General features: G+C 51.1%; 1 protein-coding gene across 1 annotated transcript; it reads right to left on the reverse strand.

The window, feature by feature from the left end:
* Window positions 1-3,513: 3,513 nt before the first annotated feature.
* On the reverse strand, window positions 3,514-24,827 carry POLR2A (RNA polymerase II subunit A). Its single transcript, XM_059668772.1, has 29 exons — window positions 24,323-24,827; window positions 16,350-16,482; window positions 16,067-16,203; window positions 15,801-15,974; window positions 15,433-15,714; window positions 14,943-15,104; window positions 14,594-14,814; window positions 14,281-14,413; window positions 13,674-13,798; window positions 13,357-13,567; window positions 12,640-12,849; window positions 12,387-12,555; window positions 12,116-12,210; window positions 11,765-11,968; window positions 11,394-11,616; window positions 10,747-10,930; window positions 10,180-10,351; window positions 9,983-10,088; window positions 9,682-9,887; window positions 8,426-8,650; window positions 8,032-8,278; window positions 7,669-7,769; window positions 6,961-7,065; window positions 6,684-6,866; window positions 6,238-6,441; window positions 5,885-6,071; window positions 5,662-5,775; window positions 5,165-5,314; window positions 3,514-5,070 (listed from the first exon to the last, which is right to left on the reverse strand). The coding sequence occupies exons 1-29, from the start codon at window positions 24,413-24,415 to the stop codon at window positions 3,914-3,916; spliced, it is 5,913 nt and encodes a 1,970-aa protein (XP_059524755.1). The 5' UTR covers window positions 24,416-24,827; the 3' UTR covers window positions 3,514-3,913.
* Window positions 24,828-25,797: the final 970 nt, after the last annotated feature.

Raw genomic sequence — 25,797 nt, forward strand, 5'->3', positions numbered from 1 at the left:
CGGTCAAGGACAGGTACCTTGGTTGCGGGCACATCCTCACTAGGGGGTGTACAGGAGGCAGCTGATCTGTTTCTCTCTCATTGATGTTTCTAACTCTCTATCCCTCTCCCCCTCCTCTCCGTAAAAAATCAATAAAATATATATTTTAAAAAGTTCAAATAAATAAAAACTATAGTGCCTGGCTGGGTGGCTCAGTTGGTTGCAGCATTGTCTTATACACCAAAAGGTTGAGGATTTGATCCCTGGTTGGGGATCAAACACTCAACCTTTGATGAAATATCTGGAATTATGTTTGCTAACTGCCAATATTAGTTTCTTGGTGATGGAACTTGAGATTTTTTTCTGTACAGGAGGCAACCCATTGATGTCTCTCTCTCTCTCTCTCTCTCTGCCCTGCCTCCTTTCCACTCTCTAAAAAGGAAAAAAAAATCAATGGAAAACATATCCTTGAGTGAGGATTAACAACAACAACAAAGGGACATCACCAAGAAACCCCCGGGGAAGAGAGAAGGCCCTGCTATGACAGGAGCATATAAGGGGCACCAAGATTCAATTTCTTAAAATGGGTGGGAGCATACACATGTTCTATTTTTTTAAAATATATTTTACTGGTTTTTTACAGAGAGGAAGGGTTAGGGATAGAGAGTTAGAAACATCGATGAGAAAGAAACATCAGCTGCCTTCTGCACTCCCCACTGGGTACGTGCCCACAACCAAGGTACATGCCCTTGACCGGAATGGAACCTGGGACCCTTGAGTCCGCAGGCCGATGCTCTATCCACTGAGCCAAACCAGTTAGGGCCACATGTTCTATTTAAAAAAAAACACAAAAAGGGGGAACACAAGAATACTGTAATCAATCTATACTATCTAAAGTTCCATTCTTTTTTTTCTTAAAAAAATAGCCTGACATTGCCAAGTTTTCTTAATATTGTTTTTTTGATGTTAGAGGGACCTTTTAGGAATATTTCTTATGGCAATCTATCAGTGACATGACATCCAGCAAATTTGTTTCACAACTTTTTTTTCTTCTAAAAAATTATTGAATCTATTAAATGATTGAAGGTATAGACTGAATGTTTTTCAGAAATTATGTTGAAACTTAATCCCAACTGTGATGGTGGGGTTTTTTTGTTTGTTTTGTTTTAATGTTTAGAAACCACTGCATTCTTAAAAATATTTTTTTATTGATTTCAGAGAAGGGAGAGGGAGAGATAGAAATACCAATGATGAGAGAGGATCATTGATTGGCTGCCTCCTACACACCCCACTGGGAATTGAGCCCGCAACCCAGGCATGTGCCCTCAACCCAGGTATGTGCCCTCAACCCAGGTATGTGCCCTTGCTGACGCTCTACCCACTGGCCAAATCGGCTAGGGCACAATGCGATGGTATTCGGATGTCAGGATCTGGGGGTGCTTAGGTCATGAGGGTGGAGTCAGTCCTCATGAGTAGAATTGTGTCCTTATAAAGAACCCCGAGAGCGCCCCTGCCCCTGCTGCTATGTGAGGATGGTGAGTAGATGGCCATCTATGAACCGGAAAGCACTCTCACCAGGCACCCAACCGGCCAGCACCTCTCTCTTGGACTCCCAGCTTCCAGAGCGGAGAGAATAAATGTCTGTTCATCCGCCAGTCTATGGGGTGTTACAGCACCCAAGCTCAACAGGGTGTAAATATCCCCATTTTTATTAGACAATTTCTATCTGACTTTCTACCATCTTATAAATGCTGGAATTACGTTTGTTAACCGCCAATATTAGTTTCTTGGTGATGGGGCTTGAGATTTTTTTCTTTTTATAGTGCTTAGAGATCTTCTGTAATAAACGTATGTCCTTTTTATAAAACAGCATTTCTTCCACAATTTAAGATCTGAATTAAATATAGCAAAATGTTATCTATTATCTGTAATTTGGGTGATAAATTAATAGATCTTGGCCATATCACTTTCTATTCTTTGAAATATGATTAAGCTTTAAAGAACGAAGGGACACAACATAAGTAAGCTGCCAGTTAGTTCCTAGTTGGGGCGCTTACAAGAGGCAACTAGTCTGTGTTTCTCTCTCCCCCATCCTCTCTCTCTGAAATCAATACACATATCCTCAAAACCAGGAGAAAAAAAACTCTGTCCTAACATGTCACCTTTCATTGTAATTACATCTTTAAAGTTATTCAATAAAGGAAAAACTGGGGGTGTGTGGGGGGAGACACTACAAAAACATCCTCAGGTAAGGATTAGAACTAATTAAATAAATTAATTTAAAATATCTCACCCTAGCCCTGACTGGTTTGGCTCAGTGGATAGAGCGTCGACCTGCGGACTGAAGGGTCCCAGGTTTGATCCCGGTCAAGGACATGTACCTTGGTTGCGGGCACATCCCCAGTGGGGGGTGTGCAGGAGGCAGCTGATCGATGTTTCTAACTCTCTATCCCACTCCTTTCCTCTCTGTAAAAAATCAATAAAATATATTTAAAAATAAAATATCTCACCCTAGCTGATTTGGCTCAGTGGGTAGAGTGTTGGCCTGCGGACTTAAGGGTCTCAGGTTTGATTCTAGACAAGGACACATGCCCAGGTTGCGGGATTGATCCCCAGCAGGGGGCGTGCAGGAGGCGGCTGATCAATCTCTCTCTCATCACTGATGTTTCTATCTCCCTCTCCCTTCCTCTTTGAAATCAATAAAAATATGTAAAATAAAACATCTCAAGTAAACCAGAAATAACTTGCAGACATTATAGAGAAAGCTGTTATCTACATAAAGGTGCTAATAAGAGAAATTATGCAATGGCCAACTGAAAACAGCAAATGAGCCCCCAATCCTTCAACTCCAGTTTTAAAGCATATTACATTATTTATAATTTTCTCATTGTTGGTTCGAGGACAAAACAAAAACTGGTTAAAAGTGACTTGAGAAACATATAAAAAAATACCAAAAGAAAAGCTGCCTCCTGGTGGTCATGTTAAGCATGGGAGCTTTTCTTCTCCTGTACCACATCTTCTTATACTTTTCCAAACGATCTCTCTATATAAAAGGCTAACATGCAAAGTGTCCCTGCAGGAGTTCAACCGTGAGACGTGTTCTATTGCTGGCTGTGATGTGGGCTGACCACCAGGGGGTGGCACGGAACGAAGGGAGGCCCTGGCCAGCAGCTGGAAAGCCCCGATCAGCCCTGATCACCAGCCAGGCCTAAGGACCCTACCCGTGCAAGAATTTCATGCACTGGGCCTCTAGTATAATCATGAAAATAGGTTAAAAAGCCATTATGTTCAATATTGCTTTAATGTGGGACAAGTGCTCTATCTGTTTGATGACAGATCCAGAACACTGCCTGGCACATAGTAGGTATTTGTTCAACAGGTGAAATGTACCACCTGCTCTCATGTTCCTGCCTCCCCACCCACCCTACCCCCCCATTAACAGGAAGCACCTGAAACACTAAATGGCACAGCAGCCCAGGCAGGAAGCAGGCGCCTGGGTATGCCTGCCTAGCAGTAAGCACTCGATACACACGCTTTTGGTCAAAATTAGTAAACTTTATTTAAATTTCAAAAAATAATACACAGAAAGGCAGCTTTAGCTTTGTTCTTGAGGATCAGATGTAACGACCCAGAGCAGGCACTACCCCTAAGAAGTCAAAATACCCTTTACCCCCAATCAAGCCACAGGCAAGGAGGGATCCTCAATTTGGGAACAGACTTGGGTGGGAGGGGTAGGAAGAACACCAGTCAGGCGAGTGGGTTCAGAGACAGCACAAGTGGAGAACAAGACCAAAGCCCCACTGGAAACAGGACCAAAACTTCAATGGGGAACACAAGGAGCTATGTACAAAGGAGCCAGGCTGGCGGCTTGCACCCCACAAGGGAGGTGAGAGGACGCCCTTCGCCCTAGCCAGCCGCTGCGCCCTGCTCAGCCTCAGTTCTCCTCATCACTATCATCTGGGCTGATGGCTGGGCTGGTGAGACTATAGGTGGGGCTGGTGGGCGAGTAGCCAGGGGAAGTGGGCGAGTAGGTAGAGCCTTTCGGGGAGGTGGGCGAATAGGTGGGGCTGGTAGGCGAGTACTTGGGGGAGGTGGGGGAGTAGGTGGGGCTAGTAGGTGAGTACTTGGGGGAGGTTGGGGTGTAGACTGGAGAGGTTGGTGAGTAAGTAGGAGACGTTGGTGAGTATTTCGGGGTGGTGGGCGAATAGGTGGGGCTGGTAGGAGAATACTTGGGAGAGGTGGGCGAATACTTCGGGCTGGTAGGCGAGTACTTGGGAGAGGTTGGGGTGTACTCTGGTGAGCTGGGACTGTAGGAAGGGCTGGTTGGGGTATACTTCGGTGAGGTAGGGCTGTAGCTGGGAGAACTGGGACTGTAGCTGGGCGAGCTTGGGGTATAGGTTGGAGACTGTGGTGTGTACCGTGGACTTGAAGGGGAGTAACTTGGTGAGGTCGGGGAGTAGCTGGGTGAAGTTGGAGAGTAGCTCGGAGAGGTTGGGCTGTAGTTAGGGCTTGTTGGTGTGTAGTTGGGACTAGTAGGTGAGTAGCTGGGTGATGTTGGGCTATAGCTGGGTGATGTCGGGGTGTAATTGGGACTGGTTGGAGAATAGTTAGGGCTGGTGGGTGAATAACTTGGGGAAGTGGGTGAGTAACTTGGTGATGTTGGAGAATAACTCGGAGAAGTCGGCGAGTAGCTAGGAGAGGTGGGAGAATAGCTGGGTGATGTTGGCGAGTAACTGGGAGAAGTTGGCGAGTAACTGGGAGAGGTTGGCGAGTAGCTGGGAGAGGTTGGCGAGTAGCTAGGTGATGTAGGCGAGTAGCTTGGGGAAGTTGGAGAATAGCTGGGAGAGGTGGGAGAATAACTGGGAGAGGTCGGGGAGTAGCTGGGAGAAGTCGGGGAGTAGCTGGGAGAGGTCGGAGAGTAGCTGGGTGATGTGGGACTGTAGTTGGGACTGGTTGGAGAATAGGATGGAGAGGTAGGAGAGTAGGAGGGTGAAGTGGGAGAGTAAGAGGGACTCTGGGGTGTGTAGCCCCCAGGGGAGCGGGGCTCGTAGGCAGGCGACGTTGGTGAGTAGCTGGGAGACATGGCACCACCTGTAGGAAAGAAGCCGAGAGGAGTTAAGTGAGCCTAGCCCCAGAGGAAAGACCAGGGAGAAATGAACTTGGCCGTGAGACACGGACAGCTCACCTGGTGACGGGATGTACGGGCTTGAAGGGCCTGGGGAGCCTGGGGAGCCGGGGGTGGGAGACCAGGCAGGGGAGTAACCCGGGCTGAAGCCACTGGCATCTGAAGCAGCGCTGGGAGAGAAGCCGGCTGCCCCTGGAGTCATTCCACTCCCTGCGAGAGAGAAACGTGATGTTAAAACCAGAGCAGGAGCCTGTGCACAGTCGGCTCTCCATCTCAGGGCAAGTGGGAGAGCTGTCTGGGAGGCGTGAGGCAAGGGAAGTAACTCTGTCCGATTCAGGAGGAACGTCATACACCCACTGGCCTCAGCCCGCAAGTCATCTTTTCTGGCTTTACAGTAATGAAGTTAACATTACACTTCAAAAAAAACCAAAAACCAAAAACAGAGCTGGAGTCCAACACCCTCCCCAGAGCTCCGTGGCCTCCAGTGTTCCAATCTGGTGACCCTTTGCGAGCCCTCGATCCACCCAAAGAGCTCTCTCCCGGGTGGGGCCACTCACCAACACTGGGGGACCAGGCGCCGTAGGCTGGGGTTGCGCCCTGGTTCCAGGGCGTCATGGCTGGAGAAATGCCTCCCATGGGACTGGGTGCTGAGCCGAAGAACATGCCGGTGGCTGCAGAAGGAACACAGCGACTCTGAGTAACAGCCACCCTCCCGTCCGGGGCCTGCCTCCCCTTCAAAGGCCCAGCCGAGTTCTGGGCAGCTGAGACCCTCATACTCACGTCCGGCAGCCCCCAAGCCGGGGATGTTGGTGGGGATCTCCATGCCGTACTTGCACTTCTCTGCATCGAGGAGGAGGTCGAAACAGCCAGTGCCGGCGGGAGCCAGCTGGCCCAGCATGATGTTCTCAGACACCCCCTTCATGGGGTCGCTCTCTCCGTGCGCAGCTGCTTCCATCAGCACATCCACCTGAGCAGCCAGAAGAGGGCCAGGCCCCATCAGACCCTCCACGCAGTACCCAGGGCCGCTCACCACCGCATGGCGCACCCCCCCCCACCCCCCACTCCCGCCAGGGAGGACAGCACCAGTGCCCAGCACTCCCCCCTCCCACCCCACCCAGCACTTCTGCCATTACCGTTTCCTCGAAGGAGCATTTCATGAGAGGGCCAGTATCTTGGCGGTTGACTCCGTGTCGCGTGATGGCCATCAAGTGGCCACGACAGGTCATGGTATCACACAAGAGAGCCAAGTGCCGGTAATTAACGTAGGAGCCATCAAAGGAGATGACATGGTACAGCTCCCGCTCCAGGGCCTTCCGCACGGCTTCAATACCCAGCACCTGGAGTGGGGGTTGGGGGGAAGGTCAGGGCGGAGTAGCTCTGCTCGCAGCTCCGACCATCACACAGATCCAGAGGGGCAGCCAGTGAAGCCCAGAGTCGAAAGGGGGTGCAGGCTAAAGACACTGACCACGGACACCCCGAGAGTGGAAAACACAGAATGCGTCTGTTGCCAAGAGCCCCAGGGACGGGGTCTTGAGCCGGAGACGCAGGACGGACTGCGGGCACGGGGCCGCAGGCTCACCGTGAAGATCTCCACGATGTCATTGGACGTGGTGCGCACGGGGTCCACGTCCTTCTCACTCAGCACCCGCATCAGGCTCACACCGTCTGTCTCCAGGATCCACTCCTGCAGGGCCTTGAACTCCCCGTCCTCGGTGATAATGATCTTCTTCTTATTGTCTGTCTGTGGCAGGTGCATGTACACCTGGAGGGGCACAGAGTGGGTTCAGGTGGGTGGGGCCGGGGGTGGGAGGGAGAGGGGTGGGAGGTGGAAGGCTGCTGGGGAGGGAGTGGCAGACCTTGCTGATCTGCTCGATACCCTGCAGGGTCATATCTGTCAGCATGTTGGACTCAATGCAGCGCAGAAAAACATCGTCATCCATCTTGTCCACCACCTCTTCCTCCTGCAACGAGAGTGAGGTGAGCTCCCGGAATCCGGTCTCTTCCCAGGCTCCCCACAAATTCTAGACTCCTCAGGGACCTAACCGCCAAGTCAGGCCCAGACTCTACCCCTTCAGTTGCAGTGAGGTTATCTGTTCTCCAACAGTTCCACAGTAGGTTCTGACTTTTCATTTTTAAAGCACCAGGCAGGCACCCACACCTGCCGAACAGGGAGCTACGCCCAAGAGTGAAGCCGTTAGTCAAACACTTTCTTGGGTCTTGTTGCGCCTGCTCTCACACCACTCTTCCTAGGGCACAGCAACTCCTACCGTCCAACCTGCCCCAACTCTACCCCTGCCCGCATGCCGGAGCTTCGGGGAGGAGAGCGCCAATGACAGGGCTACCCCACTCCAACGCTCCCTGCTCTAGCTATATGACCACTACAGATTTCAAAGACTTTTGATGCTAGAAGTTTTGAAAATCTTTGCTAACCACGATTACCCATTCCTACGTTAGGTGGTGTGACTGGCACCTCAATGCTGCTTTCACTGTAACTTCTTGGTCATGAACAAGATCTAATGGCTTCTTAGATCTGACATAACAAGTTCCTCCTGGCTCCCACTTACCTCCTGCATCTTGTTTTCATCACTGTTCATGATGCGGATACGGAGGACCAGCTTCTCCGCGTTATCGTCGTTAAAGATGCAATTCAAGTCATCGCCAAAACCTGGGGGGAGGAGTCACGAGAGGTCACACCTATTGGACTTGCTTCCGTCGCTGTTCACCTGCAGCTCTCTCCTTACAGGGCGCTCTTTTGGCTCCCCACCCCCACCCCCTTATAGAACCCTTTGGAAAGAGGGGAAACACTGAGAAGGAAAAGGGGATGGAGAGGGGACCTGGAGGAGAGATGCCGTGGAGACCAGAGTGCAGTGACACGACAGAAGGGGATCCCAGGCTCAACTGAGCTGGGCTGGCCCTCCCAGCCTTACCAGCATTGATCTTTTCAGCAATCTGCTCCATGGTCAGCTTCCGGTCAGTCATGTGCTTCCGGTCCAGCTCCACCCGCAGAAGCCAGGGGGAGATTCGGGCCACATCAAAGTCAGGCATCTCATAGTAGACATTCACCCATTCCTGATCCTCTGCCACAACCGTGCTCTGAGGGTTGGGGTCATAGTAGATGGCTGTGTTGGCGGTCACCTTCCTCAACGTCGTATGTTCCAGGCGGCACAGAATGTCCTGGGAAGGAGGAAGGATCCGTGACACAGTGTTTGGGTAGCTCCACAGGCCTCTTCAAACCCCCGTAGAGAGAATCCCAAACTTTCTATTCAAGAGAAAGAGTTCCCCTCCCTTTCCCCGGCCAGGAAGCCCACCCCCAGGTCCTACCTTGGCTCTCTCAGCATCTCGCGCAGACTGGCCCAGCAGGAAGACCGTGAGTGAGGGGGTCTTTGGCTTCTTGGAAATGTTGATGAGCTCCTTAAGTCGGGGCACACCCAGTGTCACATTCTTGGCTGACACACCAGCGTAGTGAAAGGTGTTCAAGGTCATCTGGGTTGCAGGTTCTCCAAGGGACTGTGCAGCCAGAGCTCCCACCATCTCCCCAGGATGGGCCTGGAGTAAGCAGAGCGAGATCAGAAAAGCCCTCCCTTTTGGTGAATGAAAGCGAGGTGCAGTCAGGGCTGAAACTATCTTCTCTTCTTAAAGGACATGGGACAGAGGCATTTGGAAAAGGCAGAGATTTGAAAAGGTGCCATACCATCTAAATCCCAAATCTCTAAAGTATGCTAAATTTACAGGGTAAATATTCATTTGGCAACAGTCTTCTAAATAAGGTGCTCCCCAATGTATTAATTGAGATATAATCATATTTGATAAAATATAACCTTTTAATTGCAGTCATACAGTATACAGTCTTTTTAGATGGGGTTCTTTCACTTAGTTGTTACGGATTTAAGGTTCATTACTGCCTTTTTATGGCTTGATAGCCTATCACTTTTTATCATGAAATAATATTCCCTTGTATGGCCATACCAATTTGTTTTATCCATTCATTAATGGAAGAACATTTAAATAAGTCTTCTTTAATTTCTTTCAGCCATGTTTTGTAGTATTTCCTAGTGAATTTTAATTATTTAGTTTATAAAACTAGATTTAGATCACATGAATTCTAAAGCATGCCTATAATCATAATGCTTCTCTCCTTCAATTAACCTGTAAAGTCCTTAGAGAGAGTGATGGTATATTCCAGTACCTATAAATCTCTTCTCTGCTTACTGCAATTCCCTACCTCCATCTAACTTAGAATTCTGCACTCTGGAAACATTTTAATAGATAACAATAGTACCATTTCATATCCCAGTCATGCCACTTATTTCCTGTATGACCATCGTATAAATACAGTCACACACTCTCCAAGGCTCAGTTTTTATCTCTACAACATGGGACTAACAGCCCCCTCCTACTAGGGTCGTCCTAGGACCCTCAGGAATAAAGGTAGAAAGCCTCAAACACAGGACTTGGCGCACAGCAGACTCACAATGAATGAGAGTTATTGTTAGGTGTCTGTGGGCAGAAGTGGGCTGTTCTCCAAAGCCCAGAGAGATCAAAGGAGAAAAACAAGGCTGAGGTGAGATAATACTCACAATGGCTTGGTTGAACTTGGACTCAATCTCTCCAAGCAGCCAGTCGAAGGCCTCTCCACTGAGCCGAAATTCCTCAGCCATGCGGCGGGAGCACAGCGTGGATCGAAGGTGAATGTTGAAGAGCAGTGTGGCGTTTTCCTGGGCCTGCCGGCTCAGTGGGTCATCCCCATTCACAATCACCAGCTTCTTGCTCAAGTCTTTGACTCCTGGGGACCAAATGAGAGATGAAGAGTTTGCAGACCATGGTCCAGCAAATTCTTGACGGCTATTCCTGCCTGGAGGCCTCAGAGCAGGTACTCACCCTCTACCACCTTGATGGGGTGCAGGTCCGAGGGAAGGCGAGGGTTGATATGGAAGATTTTCTGAGCGTTCCAGATCATGCGCAGCAGGTTACAGGGGAGGACAACCTGAGGCAGCGAAGGGAGGAAGGGTCACAGGTTGGGGACAGCCACACAGGGGACACCCTTCTCCAGCGCAGCCCTGCCTGTCCACACGCACCTTGCTGTCCCCAGTTGGGAAGATGACCCTGAGCACCTCCCGATCCTCACGCATCCTTTCAAATTCTCGCTCCAGCTCGTTCTGAATGTGCGCGTTGCTCAGCACATCCTTCACCAGATCCTCCTGCAGAGTACGCCGCAGGGCCCTCTCATTGGTGTAATCGAAGCGGAACCTGCAGGTGACAGGGCGTGGTGTCTAGGACCAGGCGGGCTCTGGGGCCTGATCTCTGCAAAGGAGCCCTGTGAGGCTCCCAGAGGTGCGCGTTCTTCAGGAACAGAGCTTTGGGACAAGAGTCCTGGGCAGGGAAACGTAAGATCTAGGCCCAAGGACTGCCAACGGGCCCCGAGCCTGCGCCATGCCCTCTAAGCTTGCTTTGTGCCGTCACCAGGAACAAAGCAGTGACGGGTCTCAGCTCCGCCCTCCACCCTCCCTCCGCCATCGCACAGCTGCTGTCAGAGGACGGTGTTTCCACAGCAAGGCACCTCCCGGTGACCTGGGTGGGAAGGGGAATCCCACAGCTCTGGCCTGCGCTGCTGGAGGGAGAACCACCCGCCTGCCACTCCTCACTTCTTCTCAAAAGCCTTGTTGGACGGCTTAAGGGTAGCCAGGTTCTGGAACTCCACGCTCTCGCCCGCCAGGCCGTCCTCGCCGTAGCGCAGCTGCACCACCTGGTTGATGGAGTTGCGCACAGTGGCGTCATACTTCACCATCACCGACTCCATGGACTTGATCAGCCGCCGCTGGATGTATCCTGGAGGGAGGTAATCAACCATGAGACCCAAGGCAAGAAGAGGCTGACAAAGCCGTAAGAGTCCTCCCTATCTCAGGATGAGCCTTGCTGGTTACTCTGAAGCCTTACCGACCTGAGGAGCCGGCTAGTAGCCCATCATCCCTGAGATCTCGGACTAAAAGCTCAGTCCGCTACCAAATGCAACCAGGGCCCAGCAGAGTCCCCGAGCAACCAGCCCCCATGCGACAGGTCAGCAGCCGGGAGCCCCGAGGCCCCACCCCTCATCCTGAAATGCTATAGAGCAATCAATGAGGGCATCTGCCTAACTCTTGAGCTGTAGTCTCTATTTTTTCCACGAAGGCCAGATTCCATCTCTGGGAATAGACGACTTTAGCCCGAGAACCCCGCTCCCCACCCCAGGCACTTTTCTGCCTGTGGTGCACCCTGGGACCAGCCACGGAAACCCTGGCTCTGAAGGCCTCACCAGTCTCAGCAGTCTTGACCGCTGTGTCGATGAGCCCTTCACGCCCGCCCATGGCATGGAAGAAGAACTCGGTGGGCGTGAGGCCGGCCAGGTAGGAGTTCTCCACGAAGCCGCGGCTCTCGGGCCCGTAGTCGTCCTTGATGAAGTGGGGCAGAGTCCGGTGCTTGAATCCAAACGGGATCCGCTTGCCCTCCACGTTCTGCTGCCCGACGACAGCAATGACCTGGGAAACACAAGGTGGGGCGCGTCTGACTCCCTTTGCCTTAAGAGTGAGTTCCCCGTTTTTCCCCAACTGCTCCCCCAGCAACACATACTTTCCTCCCCTCTCAACCCTCAGTGTTGGCCCCAATCTGAAAAGACAAGGCTCCCACCTGGGAGATGTTGATCTTGGAACCTTTAGCTCCAGACACAACCATAGACTTAAAGTTGTTGTATTCAGACAGGGACTTCTGGGCAGAGGAGCCGGTCTTGTCTCGGGCGTCGTTGAGAATGCGGTTCACCTGGTTCTCAAAGGTCTGCCGCAGGGTGTTCCCTGGGGTGGGCTCCAGCTCGTTGTTATGCGCCTTCTCGATGACCTGGGTGCGAAGATGGCGGCCGAGTTCTCAGTGAAACACCAATCCCTGTCTACTCCCCTTCTCTCTAACCCGCACACCCTCTTTGTTAATTAAGTTCAAAATCCATGAAAGGTTCTTGTTCAGTCTTTGCCCAGCCTTCGCTCTCACCTCTATGACATCCTGCTTGGCCTTCTTGATCGTGTTCTGAATGTCCTGGTAAGTCTTGGAATCAGCAATAGAGTCCCCAATGCCAATGGTATGACCTAGAGACAAGAAGCATCAGCAACACCTTCTTTGGTCTCCCAAGAACCATGGGACAGAATCACAGCTGAGAGAGGAGGAGGAGGGACACCCAATCTAAGGACTGAGAGAGGGAGGGCAGAGAACAGCCAACAGCGGCGGAGGATTCGCAGAGGGCTTGGCAGAGCCCTGTACTTACCCTCAATGAGAAGCCAGTTGTTAATCACAGTCTGAATGTTGGAATAGAAGAGGCGAGTGATGTCATGGCCCATCTCGAGGTAAGAGATGTGGACCAGGGAGCCAGCTGATGTGCCCAGAGACTTCTTACACAGGATGCCCATGATCAGCTCCCCATTCTCCACCACCACCTGCAGACAGAGCACCCACTCAAGGCCCCTGCTGGGGTTCCCGTGTCCAGGTCCTGTCCCCACCCCCCAGAAGCCAGGCCCTACCTTAGTGTCCCCGGGAGAGATGTGCTTGTAAGGGCCGCTGTCCTCGTCGTCGGGGTGGGTGCTGTGGGTGCGGATGCAGTTGATGTGGCCGGGTATGATGAGGGAGAAGATCTGCTTGCCTGTCCACAGGGGCCGGGGCTTCAGGATGGCCGGCTGTGGGACCTTCCCGTCCCACGTGGACAGGAACATGAGGAGGTTCATCACTTCGCCCTGTGAGATACAGAGCAAGGACGACGGGAACTGAGAACTGCAGGCCTCAACCCCTGAAATGCCCGGGAAGGCTACCCTGCCCCAGGAGGAAAGCCAGATTTTGGAGGCAAATAGATAAAGAAAATGTTTTCCAAAGTTTTAATGTAAAAATTTGTCATAATGAGACTTAAAAAACCCCCACCAGTAAGTATAAATTACTTGTAATAATTAGGAAATAAGTGAAAGTAAAAAAAAAAAGCAGATAAACAGAATTTTAACAAGGTCACTGATTTTCCCCTTCACCTTTACTTCCCAGACAATACATGAAATTACATGACATTTTACGGAATTAAATGGGGAGCTCAAGTCGTACACCCTTTTGGCCTCTGATCTTTCCTAACTTACACTCCTTCCACCTCACAAGCAAGTTAATCTCACAGGTCAGGACAGAGCAAGTCAGGGCAAAGGTCACAGCTCTTCCTCCCCAACCCCAGCCGCACAGCCTGGGCCCCTCTCCAGGACACACACCCGCTCCAGGAAGACGTCTCTCTTTGTGAACTTGCGCACGGCCGTGAGCGTGTCCTGCACGATGCCCATGACGGGGCGATTGCTCTGGGGCGTGACGATCATGCGTGGCACCATGGCCAGCTCCTGGATCTCGGCCCGAGTCTCGAGAGACTGTGGAAGGTGCAAGTTCATCTCATCGCCATCGAAGTCAGCATTGTACGGGGTGGTCACACTGCAGGGAGAGAGAGGAGTCCGAGTTGGGAGGATGCCTGACGCCGGCAGTGAAAGCGCAGGGAGCAGCCCAGCCCCAGTCCGACGCCCTCCGCCAGCAGACTGACCTAAGGTTCAAGCGAAAAGTCGACCAGGGGAGGATGCGGACCCGATGTCCCATCATGGACATTTTATGCAGAGTTGGCTGCCGGTTGAAGATAACAATGTCCCCGTCGCACATGTGCCGTTCCACCTGGGGAGGTGAAGCGTGGACAGTCTCGGTGAAGGGGGGATGCTAAGGATGAATGACGGGGGACCTAACACGCTTTGTAGACGGAAAGGGATGGTACTTTGGTGTTATTTCACTTGAAACACTTGTCAGCCACCCTCTTTGGGCTGGGCCCTGGGTTAGACACCAGGCTATCAGAGATGACCGAGAATAGTGCCCACCAACCCCAGGGAACTGTGTGGGGAGAAAACTAAGAGGTTCTAAACAAGAAGCCTCTGTCTGTTCCTCCCCCTTCCCTGCCGTATGTGCCCCGCATGCTGCCCTTGGGATTATGTGACCCCCCCCCAGACTGTCAGAGGCTAACAACCACAATCTAGCCTAGAGCAGCAGTGTTTTGAAAAGGGAGTCAATAGGAGTCTGGATCCTAAGGAACAGGACAGCCACAGCCAGCCCCCACCCACACAGCTTCCTGCTCAGGTGAGGAGGCGGCCTGGCCTGTTCCGTACCTTATAGCCAGTCTGTAGGTGAAGGTCACTGGGCTTGGGGTGGAAGCGCAGGTCAATGCGATCCCCATTGTCTCGGATGATGTACTTGGCCCCGGGGTACTGGCTGTTCCCCCTGCGCACTAGTTCCTGAAGTCTAGGAAGGAAACACGTGAAGTAAACAAAAAACTTCCCCGGAAGCTCTCACTGGCGTTCCGCAAAGCCAAGCCCAACGGAAGCCCAGCTGTGAACGTCAGCGCTCCCTTCGGTTCGCTCCGAGCCCATCACCCTCAGGTCTCCCCTGCAACGCCAGGCAGGACTTCTGAACTGCGCACACCTGTCAATGTTGAAGGGGGTGACAATCTCTGCAAAGGTCATGTTGGCGGCAATGGAGCGAGGCACGCCAACCTGGTCAATGGAGAGGTTGGGGTCGGGGGTGATGACTGTGCGGGCTGAGAAGTCCACTCGCTTGCCCATCAGGTTCCCTCGCACCCGGCCTTCCTTGCCCTTTAACCGCTGCTTCAAGGACTTGAGGGGACGCCCAGACTTTTGCATGGCCTGTGAGCAAACACAGGGTGAGGGGCACCCCAGCAGTCAGCACTGGCCTCTCCTCCAGAGCTCGGAGGCCTCGCGCTGGCCCCCTACCCGTTCCTCTCGTGCCCCGAGTAGGGAGTGTGCTGACTCACGCGAGGCAAGCCAGGCAGCTCATTGTCCACCATGGTGGCCACATGGAACTGGAGGAGCTTCACGTCCTCTGCAATGACGTGGGCGGCCGCGCCGTTCTGCTCATTGCGCCGAAGCTGGTTGTTGATCTTCACGATGTCGGCCAGTTTGTGAGTCAGGTCATCCTGAAGTGGGAATCAGCACAGTCACAGTCCAGCTCCCACTGAGCACTCAGCACGGGGGTGTGCACACAGCGCCTCTGGTGTCCTCACCCCACCCTCAGGCAGGTCTGCTCTCTCCTTTCAGTTAGAGAAGCACCTCCATGAACTTTCACCACCTTAGGGACCTTGTTCAAGGTCATACAGCTAGCCAGGGGCAGGTATTTTCAGGCTCAGGTGATCTGTCCGTCATCCATGCACACTGTCCTCTCCCACTGGCTCCTGTACGTACACACCCCCCCCGCCCGCCGACACCTGCCAGCCAGCTGAGAGGAAGAGTCCAGAAGCCACTGACCTGGTTGCGGGCAGAGCCCTGCATCACGACAGCGGGCCGCACAGAGAGCGGGGGCACGGGCAGCACGGTGACTATCATCCACTCGGGCCGGGCGTAGCGCGGCTCCATGCCCAGCACGAAGCACTCCTCGTCGGAGATGCGTTTGAAGATCTCATGCACGCGCTCGGGACTCAGCAGGATCTTCTTCTCCTGCGAGTCCTCGTTGACGTGCTTCCACTCCGCATACAGCTCCAGGCCTGAGCGCCGGATCCTGGGCTGGTACCGCCCACAGCCACCATGGCCCTTTCCGGGAAACGAGGGGCCTTTAGGACCCAGGGATCGGGCCTCTGGGACCCCCCCCCCCACCAGTGCCTCCCTGCCCCAGCTACCTTTTCTTTGGTCAAATCCTCGTCACCTTCCGGTTGCTCCACACCAAACTTGTTGTCCATCTCCTCCCCGCCCTCACAGATGTTTTTGCCCTTGCAGAGGTCATAGACATGTGTGAGCCGCTTCTTGGGCTGCCCCTTAGACTTAGCCAGAATGTCCTTGATCTTGGGGTTGTTCTGGGGACAGAGCAGAGCAGCGTCAGGCGGGCCTGCCCCTCTGCCCCCGCACCATGTAACCCCTTCCCTGGGCCGGGCCCACCCCCACTCACAGAGTCCACCAGCAGCTTGGAGCAGAAGAAGCAGACACAGCGCAAAACTTTCATCGTCTTCACCAGGAAGCCCACGTGAAACACAGGCTTGGCCAGCTCGATGTGGCCAAAGTGGCCAGGGCACTCTGTCATGTTTCCTGTGGGAACACACACCTGACGTTTCCCTCCCAGCTCTCACCTCAGAGACGAGGTCTCCAGGGGTCCCCGCACAGGCCTGGGTTTCTTTAAGGACTTAAGCTCCCCCTTCCCCTCATGACTCCACACCCCCCCCCCCAACACTCACCTGCACACGTTTGGCAGCGGCCAGTTCGCTCAATCACCCCTTGCCTCGGGTCCATAAGCCCCCCGAGCTTGGGGCGGCCTCCCTCAGTTGTCTCAGGGTACTTGATGCCACCCTCTGTCACAGACATTCGCTTCTGAAGGAAGAGGAAGGCCAAGAACAACTAAGTAGGATTCTTAGTTTCCAGATGTCACACACCTAAAGCCTCCACGGCCCACAGCTTGGCAGCAGACTAAGCAAGTTTACCCCGGAGTGAGGGGAAGGGGGGCCAGTATGTGAACACCTCTGGGAGTAACCAAAACTGAGTGTCACAAGTCACGACCCCGTCCGAGTCACTGCCCGAGTCAGGGACAAGTGGTCAGACCAGCATTCAGTTAATCTCAAGCTCCATGTAAGCTGCGACCTCTAGGACATGACCAGACATCCCTCCAGGTTGAATTCTAAGCCACTGACATATATATGACTGAACAGCAAAAAAAAAAAAAAAATAAGTTGTTTTAAGAAAAAACACCAAACAAACCACCACCAATGCCTGTTTCTTCCCCAAAGCTGAAATCAAGCCCAGAAACTGAGCCCCTGACAGGAGCCTGTTCCCGCTGGAATGGCTCCGGTGCCCGCTTCAAGACATGCCTGACAGCTCTACGAAGCCAGGCAGCCCATCCTCATACCCTCCCCTTCTCAAGGGTCTGGCCAGCGTGAACCCTTCCATGTTCAGATAGAGATTTTATAATAAGACAGGAGAGCCAGGAGCTAGAGTGAAGGGTTGGTGGAAATTACTTGGAGCAGACGTAAACCCAGGCCCTCGCGAGATGAAGGCAGAGGCGAGGCCTAGAATTCTGAGAAGGTGGGGCCAGGAACCACTGGCACCAATTCAGTGAAAGAAAGGTTGAGATGAAGGGCTCAGAAGCAGATATGCACCGAAGGAGAGATTTCTGCCCTGGGCTAAGGACGGTTGAGGAAACCTTTAGTTTTCACACACCAACCACCGAAGACCTTTAAAGTAGGTAAGGTTTCTGGTCCACTAACTTCCAAAGGGAAGAACTCAGACACGAGAAACCAGAGGCTGAAGTGAGCTGCTTGAGGAGCCTGCTCAAGAAGTCACACCCAACCCTTTCTGCTCCCAAACATACGCTCACCCACCCTACCATGCTGCAGCGTAAGTGACGATTTAACCTCTAGGACCCATCTTGGTGCCAAGTGCAGAGCTAGCTGATTCATTCTTATTTTCATAATTTATAAAATAGGTGCCATTTAATTTTACAGATTACAAAACTGAGGCCCAAGGTCACACAACTAGAAGGCATTAGAGCCAGAATTTGCCTGTGCATTCTTTCCACTGCATCATGCTGGGGGGAAAACGGGTGAATTCAAATCAGCAAAGGACAAGATGATGATATATATGAGTGCTTATTATACAGCCATCATCCTAAATATCCCCTCCTTCCACTACCACCGTCCCTACCACCGCTCCCGTTGAGACCCTTCTCTGTCTTGGCTCGTGGGACCACTCCTTGACCATCTCTCTCCCTATCTCTCTGGCTGCTGCTGCTTCGTCTCTCCCCAGCCTCCTCTGCCTTGGTCTGCTCCTTAAACACTGCTGCTCCCCGAGGTTTCGTTCGCCCCCACTCCTCACAGCACTCTAGGCTACCCCATGATTTTCATTATATACTGATGAGGCCCAAATTCCCTCCAGATCACCCTTCTTTTGGATTTTGGAGTCACATATGAAACTATGACTAAGCCCCCTGCAGATACCTACTAATAAATCAAATTCAACACGTCTAAAATCAAACGCCTTTTCCACAAAAATCTCTCCTTTTCCTTTAGTCCCCTCTAAGGTGGTGGCACTCAAGATCCAACCCAATACTTACCCCTTCTCACTGTCAGGTCTGATGGAATAAGTGAATGGCCACCCCTCCCCTGGGAAGTAACCTTTAGACCACTTCACAACAGACAGTCCCTTTCCCTGAGCATCTGAGAAGACCACATTCCACTTGCTCTTTTCCGTCAGGACCCGCCCAGAGAACTCCCCCGCCCAGAGAATTCCCCACCCAGAAAAAGCCCCCCCCCCCAGTCCTTTAAAAATCTCTGACTCCCTGTCCCTGGATGCTGGCACCATTTTGGGGCTCAGCCCATCTGGGTATCCAGATTACCTAATAAATTCATAATTCTTTATCCCTTTTGGCTTCGTGTGTTCCTCCTTTGGCGACCCTAACACTTACCCTCAGGCATAAAACAGTAGAAAGAGCATGAGTGGAGGCCAGAGACTCTTGGTTTAGAATTATGAACTGTGTAATCACAGGACTTAATAAGCCCAGGATGTAATTACCCATTCATTCACCAAGTACGGGTGTATCTGTCTGTAACTCCTAAATATTTCTTGAGTTTGCCCCCTTCTCCATCCCTTCCACCAGTGCCCCAGGTCAGGCCTTTCCTTTGTGGTCCACATCAGAGCATCCCATAGGTCATCAATCTATGTCTCTCCAATCCATACATGCCACAATTGGGGTGTTCCCTCTAGAATGGAAATCTAACCTTCATATCCTCTTATTCTCAGAATGATGTCCGAATTCAGCAAGACAGCTTACAAAAGGGTTTTATGATGTTCTCACCTTCCTTTCTTGTCCCACATCTGTAACAGACTTCCCTATCACCTGGCTGTGCCTGCACTCCTCTGGGTGTTTGTACATGCTATTATACGTCCTTGAAATGTCCTTCCCCGAAAAACAAAATGCTATTTAAAGACTCAGCTCAGGCATTATTTCCTCTTCCCCCCTTTTTTTCCTTTTGGTTAATCCTCACCTGGGGATATTTTTCCATCTTTTAGAGAGAATGGAAGGGAGAGAGAGACAGAGAGAAACACATTAATTGGTTGTCTCCTGCACTTGCCCTGACCAGGGACCAGGGAGGAGCCTGCAACCAAGGTACATGCCCTTGACTGGAATTGAACCCAGGACCTTTTGGTCCGCAGGCCAACACTCTACCACTGAGCCAAACCGACTAGGGCAGGCATTAATTCTTCACAGCCTTTCCACAGCCTCCCAAGGCAGACTGGCACTCCTTCTCTGTGCTTCTGCAACCCCTCTATATCCCTGTACATCTCATTCAATGAAATTATCTACTGGGGTCTGTCTTCCCCATAGATTTTAAGCATCTCTTGGGCAGGCAGCATTTCTCTATCCTGGATCCCATGGCTCCCAATAAAGGTTTGTTAAACTGAACTAAACTACTTAGGACCTTCAAAGACAGGGAAGCACCCTCAAAAGACCTTGGAAAAGAGAGATTTTCCCCTCCAGTCAAACCAGTAATCCCCTCCTAGTGGATCTGATTGGCCACTGCTGGGTAGGAACCAAAATGTTCTACAGATGAAGGCTGAAGAGGTTCTGAGCACCCATGATACTCCTCAAGATGACCTGATGAAATCTCAGGGAGACAGGTCTGGAGGGTGACTGAATTCACAAAGTTGGAACCTCATCAGCTGCACTGAGAGAAACACAGGGAGGTTCCTCACCTTGAATGAAACACAAAAAAGCCGAAGCAGGTCTGAATCTGGCTGTGAAGAGAGTTACTACAGAAGGCCTAAGGGAAATCGCACGTAAAACTTTTCACCTCCCTCTCCTCCAAGCTCATGCTGACCGAGCCAACCACCTTCTAAGGACTAATTCTGCTCCCAGGCATTGAGACTGGGCCAGCGGCTGTCCTGGACTGTCCCTCTACCATAAATTAACAAATTGTCATTCTGAATTATATACAATCTATTTTAGCCCCCAACCCTTTACCCAAACACTAGGTCTCACTATCCACATGATGAAGGTTAGAATCCTGAGGAGTGGCCGGTCCCAGGTGCCCCTGAGGTCACAGAACAAGAGGCGTGCCCTAGATTGTCAGTAAAAACTCATTCTCTTTCCTCTGTCTTTAGCAAGTACACAAGGTCCTTACAACTCGGCTTCAATCCAGTCTTACAATAGATTTTTAAATAAATAAATAAATAAAAATATAATTTTTAATATATTTTTACTGATTTCAGAGAGGGAAGGAGAAGGTGAGAGATAGAAACATCAATGATGAGAGAGAATCATTGATCGGCTGCCTCCCGCATGCCCACCACTGGAGACAGAGCCCGTAACCGGGCATGTGCCCTGACCAGGAATTGAATCCAACCTCTGGTTCACAGGTCAACGTGCAACCACCGAGCCACACTGGTGGGGCAACAGCTTTAATAGGTATCTCTCCACCCCATTTACGCTCCAACTGCCAAAGAGTTCTCAAAATTCCCTGTCTTCACATGCCCCTCCTTTCCAGTAAACTTCTTTTCACTCTTTAGGACCCAATTCAGCCCTGGCCAGTTGGTTAGAGCATCACCCCGATATGCCATATTGTGGGTTCGATCCCCAGTCAGGGCACATACAAGAACCAACCAATGAATGCATAAATAAGTGAAACAACAAATCGATGTTTCACTCTCTCCCCCTCCCTTCCTCTCTCACTCTAAAATCAATTAAAAAAAAAAAAGACCCAATTCAAATGCCACCTCTCCAATTCTTCGAAGCCTTATCCACACCCTAGCAAGGTCCTCAGTCCAATTTTTAATTACTTATTTACACATTTGTCTCTCCCATTGGGCTGTAATCCTCGAAGGCAAGGATTATGTTTCATTTATCCTTTCTATCCTCAGCACCTAGCACAGTAACCAGCACATGGTAGGGGCTCAGTAAGTATTTGTTGCACGTGTAGGAAATCCCTTATTAGATTGTAAGTAATTTGAAGACAAGGATAGCTTTACACTACCTAAAAGATAGTGTGGGCTACTACTGTCTTAAATCCTTCTTGGAATAAGTTGGGGTATAAATAAATTAGGATATGCTTTCCATGGAACAAAGTTGCTTTTAATGAATAGGAGTCAATGCCTTCAAATGTATTCAAGCACCCATTTCCCCTGACTTTGCGCACGCTTTTCTTTTATTTATTTTTTCTTTTAAAATATATTTTATTGATTTTTTACAGAGAGGAAGGGAGAGAGACAGAGAGTTAGAAACATCGATGAGAGAGAAACATCGATCAGCCGCCTCCTGCACATCTCCTACTAGGGATATGCCCGCAACCCAGGTACATGCCCTTGACCGGAATCGAACCTGGGACCTTTCAGTCCGCAGGCCGACACTCTATCCACTGAGCCAAACCGGTTTCGGCCTTTTATTTTTTTTTAAATATATTTTATTGATTTTTCACAGAGGGGAAGAGAGAAGGATAGTTAGAAACATCGATGAGAGAGAAACATCGATCAGCTGCCTCTTGCACACCTCCTACTGGGGATGTGCCTGGAACCAAGGTATATGCCCTTGACCAGAATCAAACCTGGGACCCTTGAGTCCACAGGCCAACGCTCTATCCACTGAGCCAAACCGGTCAGGGCTGCCCAAGCTTTTCATAAACCCCAGCACCAAACCTCCCTGCTTCCTTCCCCTTACTCTGCAACATCAAAACACTTTTTTTCTTCTTTTTTGAGAGAGGAAAGGAGAGGGAGAGAAAAATATTGATGTGAGAGACACATCGATTGGTTGCCTCCAGCATGACCCCCAACCAAGAGCCCGAAACCGGGGCATGTACCTTGACCAGAAATCAAACCTGACTCTTCCTGCATGGGATGACATTCCAACCAACTGAGCCACACTGGCCAGGGCCAAACATCTTTTAACAGCAAAGACAATAGCTTTACCTTGCAGCCAATTCTCAGAGCCCTCAGTATCTCAATATACACCCCACCTCAAGACTTATGAGAAAATATTCTACCCTTAAATACATCTGTTCCACGAGAGGATTCTTACCCATCCTCCTCCGACCCAAAGTGGAAATTTCATTCCCTCAAAACTGGCCAGTGTGACTTGGATGGAGCGTCATCCCGTGCACCAAAAGGCCACAGGTTCCACTGCTGGTCAGGATACATAACCAGGTTATGCGTTCAATCCCTCCCCCCAGTCGGGGTGCATATGGGAGGCAACCGACTGATGCTTCTTTCTTTCTTTTTAATTTATTTTAGAGAGGGAGAGAGAGACATCAATGTGAGAAACATCTATCGCTGACTTTCTCTTCTCTCTCCCTCCTTTCCTCTCCCCCCCTTCCTCTTTCTCAAATCAATAAAAGCATATCCTCAGATGATTAAACAACAGGAGCACTATATAAACAGCAAGCAATGACCCCTGTAAGTTTTGTGAACAGCCTTTCATGCTTTTTAAAAAATGAAAATGTTCCGGTTTTTTGTTTTATTTTTCCCCATAAATGGGGCCTTATTCTGCATATTGTTCAATAACGCTTTCATTTATCCAGATTCCTAAACTTATTGGTCCAATGCCTTAGTGTCTCAGTAATTTTCACAACACTCCCTAGACAAAAACAAACAAAAAACACACACAAAAACACCACTTACTAATTACTTAGATCCAAACAGCTTAAGTATTTATGTCCTACCAACTTAATACCATTTGAAAAAATATACTAAATTTGAGAAAAACATTTTTAATATATTAAAGCATCCCCCCCCCCCAATAACCACAATTATTTATTTATGATACCTGCTGGGCACTGCCCAACTTCTCAAATCTTAGAATCAGATTGGACAGGACCACCCTATTTCTTGCTCTACAATGATCGTGCCCAGAATTTAGCAACTGCTAAAAACCAAGCTTCACAAAGACATGACGTCATCTGAAAGGGTTTGGTGCCACCTAATGTTGAAAAGGAACTACCTGGCACTAGTAGTTCCCAGGTGTGCTTGTGTTTCTAGAAAATTTAAAATCTCTCACGGGGACCTGTGAGTTTGCTGCAGAGCCTCACATTTAATTTATTGGGAAGGTCTTGTTCTATTGTAAAAATAGAACCTGAGTTATTCAACAGGATTCCTATTAGTAAATTAATAATTAGGAAATTTATAATTTCAAACAATGTTGCAATAAAATACTTCTACATGTATCTTCGTGTACTTGTTCAATTATTTCATTCACTCATTTGACAAACTTTTTAATTACATGCCTTATGTGCCAGGCACTATTTGAGATGCTGAAAGAAGAGAGTGAAAACAGTCTCTTATAAAATTTACATTCTATTGAGGGAGCAAAAAACCACACACAGAAAAACGAATCCTCTCAGGTAGTGACAGGTTATGAAGTAAAATAAATCAAGACTAGAGGTTATAGGGCCATGTGACTCTGGTTGAGCGTCAAACCCAGGAGGTCACGGTTTGATTCCTGATCAGGGCACGTGCCTGGGTTATGGACTGGATCCCCAATAGGGTGTGCAGGAGGTAGCCGATCAATTATTCTCTCATCATTGTTTCTATTTCTCCCACCCTCTCTGAAATCAGTAAAAGAATATATATTTTTTTAAAAAAGACTAAGGGGTTGGTTATAGAATGCAGAAGGATGTCATTTAAATAGGGTGGTGAGGAAAGAGCTCCCTTGACATGACATCTGAGCAGAGAAACATCGATCAGTTGCCTCCTGCACCCCCACCCGCACCCCCACTGGGGGTGTGTGTGCCCACAACCAAGGTACATGCCCTTGACTGGAATCGAACCTGGGACCCTTCAGTCCGCAGGCCGATGCTCTATCCACTGAGCCAAACCAGTTAGGGCCAAACACCCAACCTTTGATGAAATATCTGGAATTGTGTTTGCTAACTGCCAATATTAGTTTCTTGGTGATGGAACTTGCAATGGGCCCCTAAAATTCGTCTGATTTCGTTTCATGTCGGGATCTCTGCGGTGCGATGCCAGTCACCCTTCTCACCCTCCAGCCTCACCTGCGGCCAGGCTAACACCCTAACAAAACTGAACTCTGAGGAGCCTCTAGGCTGGACCCCACGTTGCCAAAGGCTCTCTCTGGGCGTTGCGAACCCATAGGCCTGCCGCCTAGGGCTGCGAGCAGCGCCACACCCCGCCCGCAGCGAGGAGGGAGGAAGAGTGCGAGGACAGATCCGCTTACCAGTTCATCCGGGCTGAGAACTCCGAACTGCACGCGCTTGATGGTGCGCAGCGGGCATGCGCTGTCCCCGGAGGGGGGGCCACCCCCGTGCATCGCGGAGGCAGGCGCGCTGCGCAGGCGCAAACCTCACTACAAAAAGCCTGCGCCGCCTCCGCCTAAGAGCTCAGACCCCGTCGGGGCGGCCGCCGGGAAGGATCTTCCCTAAGTAGGGAAGAAAAGGCCGGAGGAGGGAAAGGTTGGGGGAGGGAAGGAGGCGGGGAAATAAAAAGGAGCGAAAGGAGTTTTCCTCCCTGTTTCCGGAGGTTTTTCGTTTCTCAAAAAGGAAAAAAAAGGAGGAGGGGGAAGGAAGAGGGGTCAGAGGGGGGAGAAGAAAGAGGGTAACAAATAAATAGTTAACCGGGCTCCCGAACGGCAGAGGTTACGGCAGTTTGTCTCTCCCCCTTCCGGGAGCCGCCTTCTTCTCCAACCGTCCCGGCCGCGCTCTCGGCGCTTCTGAGAAGAGAACTGAGCGAATGACGCCTTTTATAGATCCGTCCCTGCATCCCCGCCCCTTCCTTTCCCGCCCTCCCTTGCGCTCTCCAGGGCGGTCTGCGCCGGCCCGCACGGGGGCGCGCGCTCCAGTCGTTGCTCCTCCCTTCCCGGCTCCGGGGTGGAGCGACCTTTGAAATGACGGGGGGGAAGGGAAATTGAATCCCTCCACCTCCCTGAACTGCTCGCTCCCGCGCTGAGGTTTGAGGTTTGGAGGATCGAGGGTGAATATAGGCTGCTTGGAGTCTAGTTTGGAGTGTGTTTCGTCTTCAGCCCAAGTTTGTCATTAATATCCCCCCCCGCCCGCTGGAAAATGGTCTGTTCTGTGACTCGGTAATGAAGGAGGCGGGGCCGGCGGGTGTTCCCGCAGGGGGTAGTGCTGGGGCCGCCCTTGGTCATGAATATGCAGTAGTCGCGCTGAATATGTATGAGTCAATCAAGACGGCCAGGCCGAGTGTTTGTCCGGAAGTAGCTATTTGCCGAGAGGCCTCCTGGGACGGGTGGGCATCTTCTGGCCGCTCACGGAGGAGCCCTGTTCGCGGCCCGAGTGCGGGATCCCCGGCCGGAGCGGCTCCGAGACCTCGGCTCAGGCCTGCCCGGAAGGAGGCTGGCCGCTGCCCGGGAGGGAGATCGCGGACCGTGACGATCCAGGAAAAGCAGATTAGCCGCGGGGCGGGACGCAAGCCCCGGGGGGTCAGGGTCTAAGCATCCGAACGTTAGGGAATCCTCTCCCTTCTAGAATATTTCAGAAAAAAGGTGGGGGAGGGGGGCTCCCACTATCCTTCCACAGCGGAGATGACACAAACTGTGCAGCCACATTCAGGGTGATCCTTGTTTGATGTCAATGTCACGTCACCACCCCAAATTGGCCGGGGAGGGGGGACGGGTTGGGGTGGAGGGAGGGAGGGGGCACAGCCACTGGGAAGGCAATCTCACGCAAGGAAAAC

The sequence above is a fragment of the Myotis daubentonii genome, chromosome 16 (assembly GCF_963259705.1).
Source record: "Myotis daubentonii chromosome 16, mMyoDau2.1, whole genome shotgun sequence".
NCBI classification, from domain to species: domain Eukaryota; kingdom Metazoa; phylum Chordata; class Mammalia; order Chiroptera; family Vespertilionidae; genus Myotis; species Myotis daubentonii.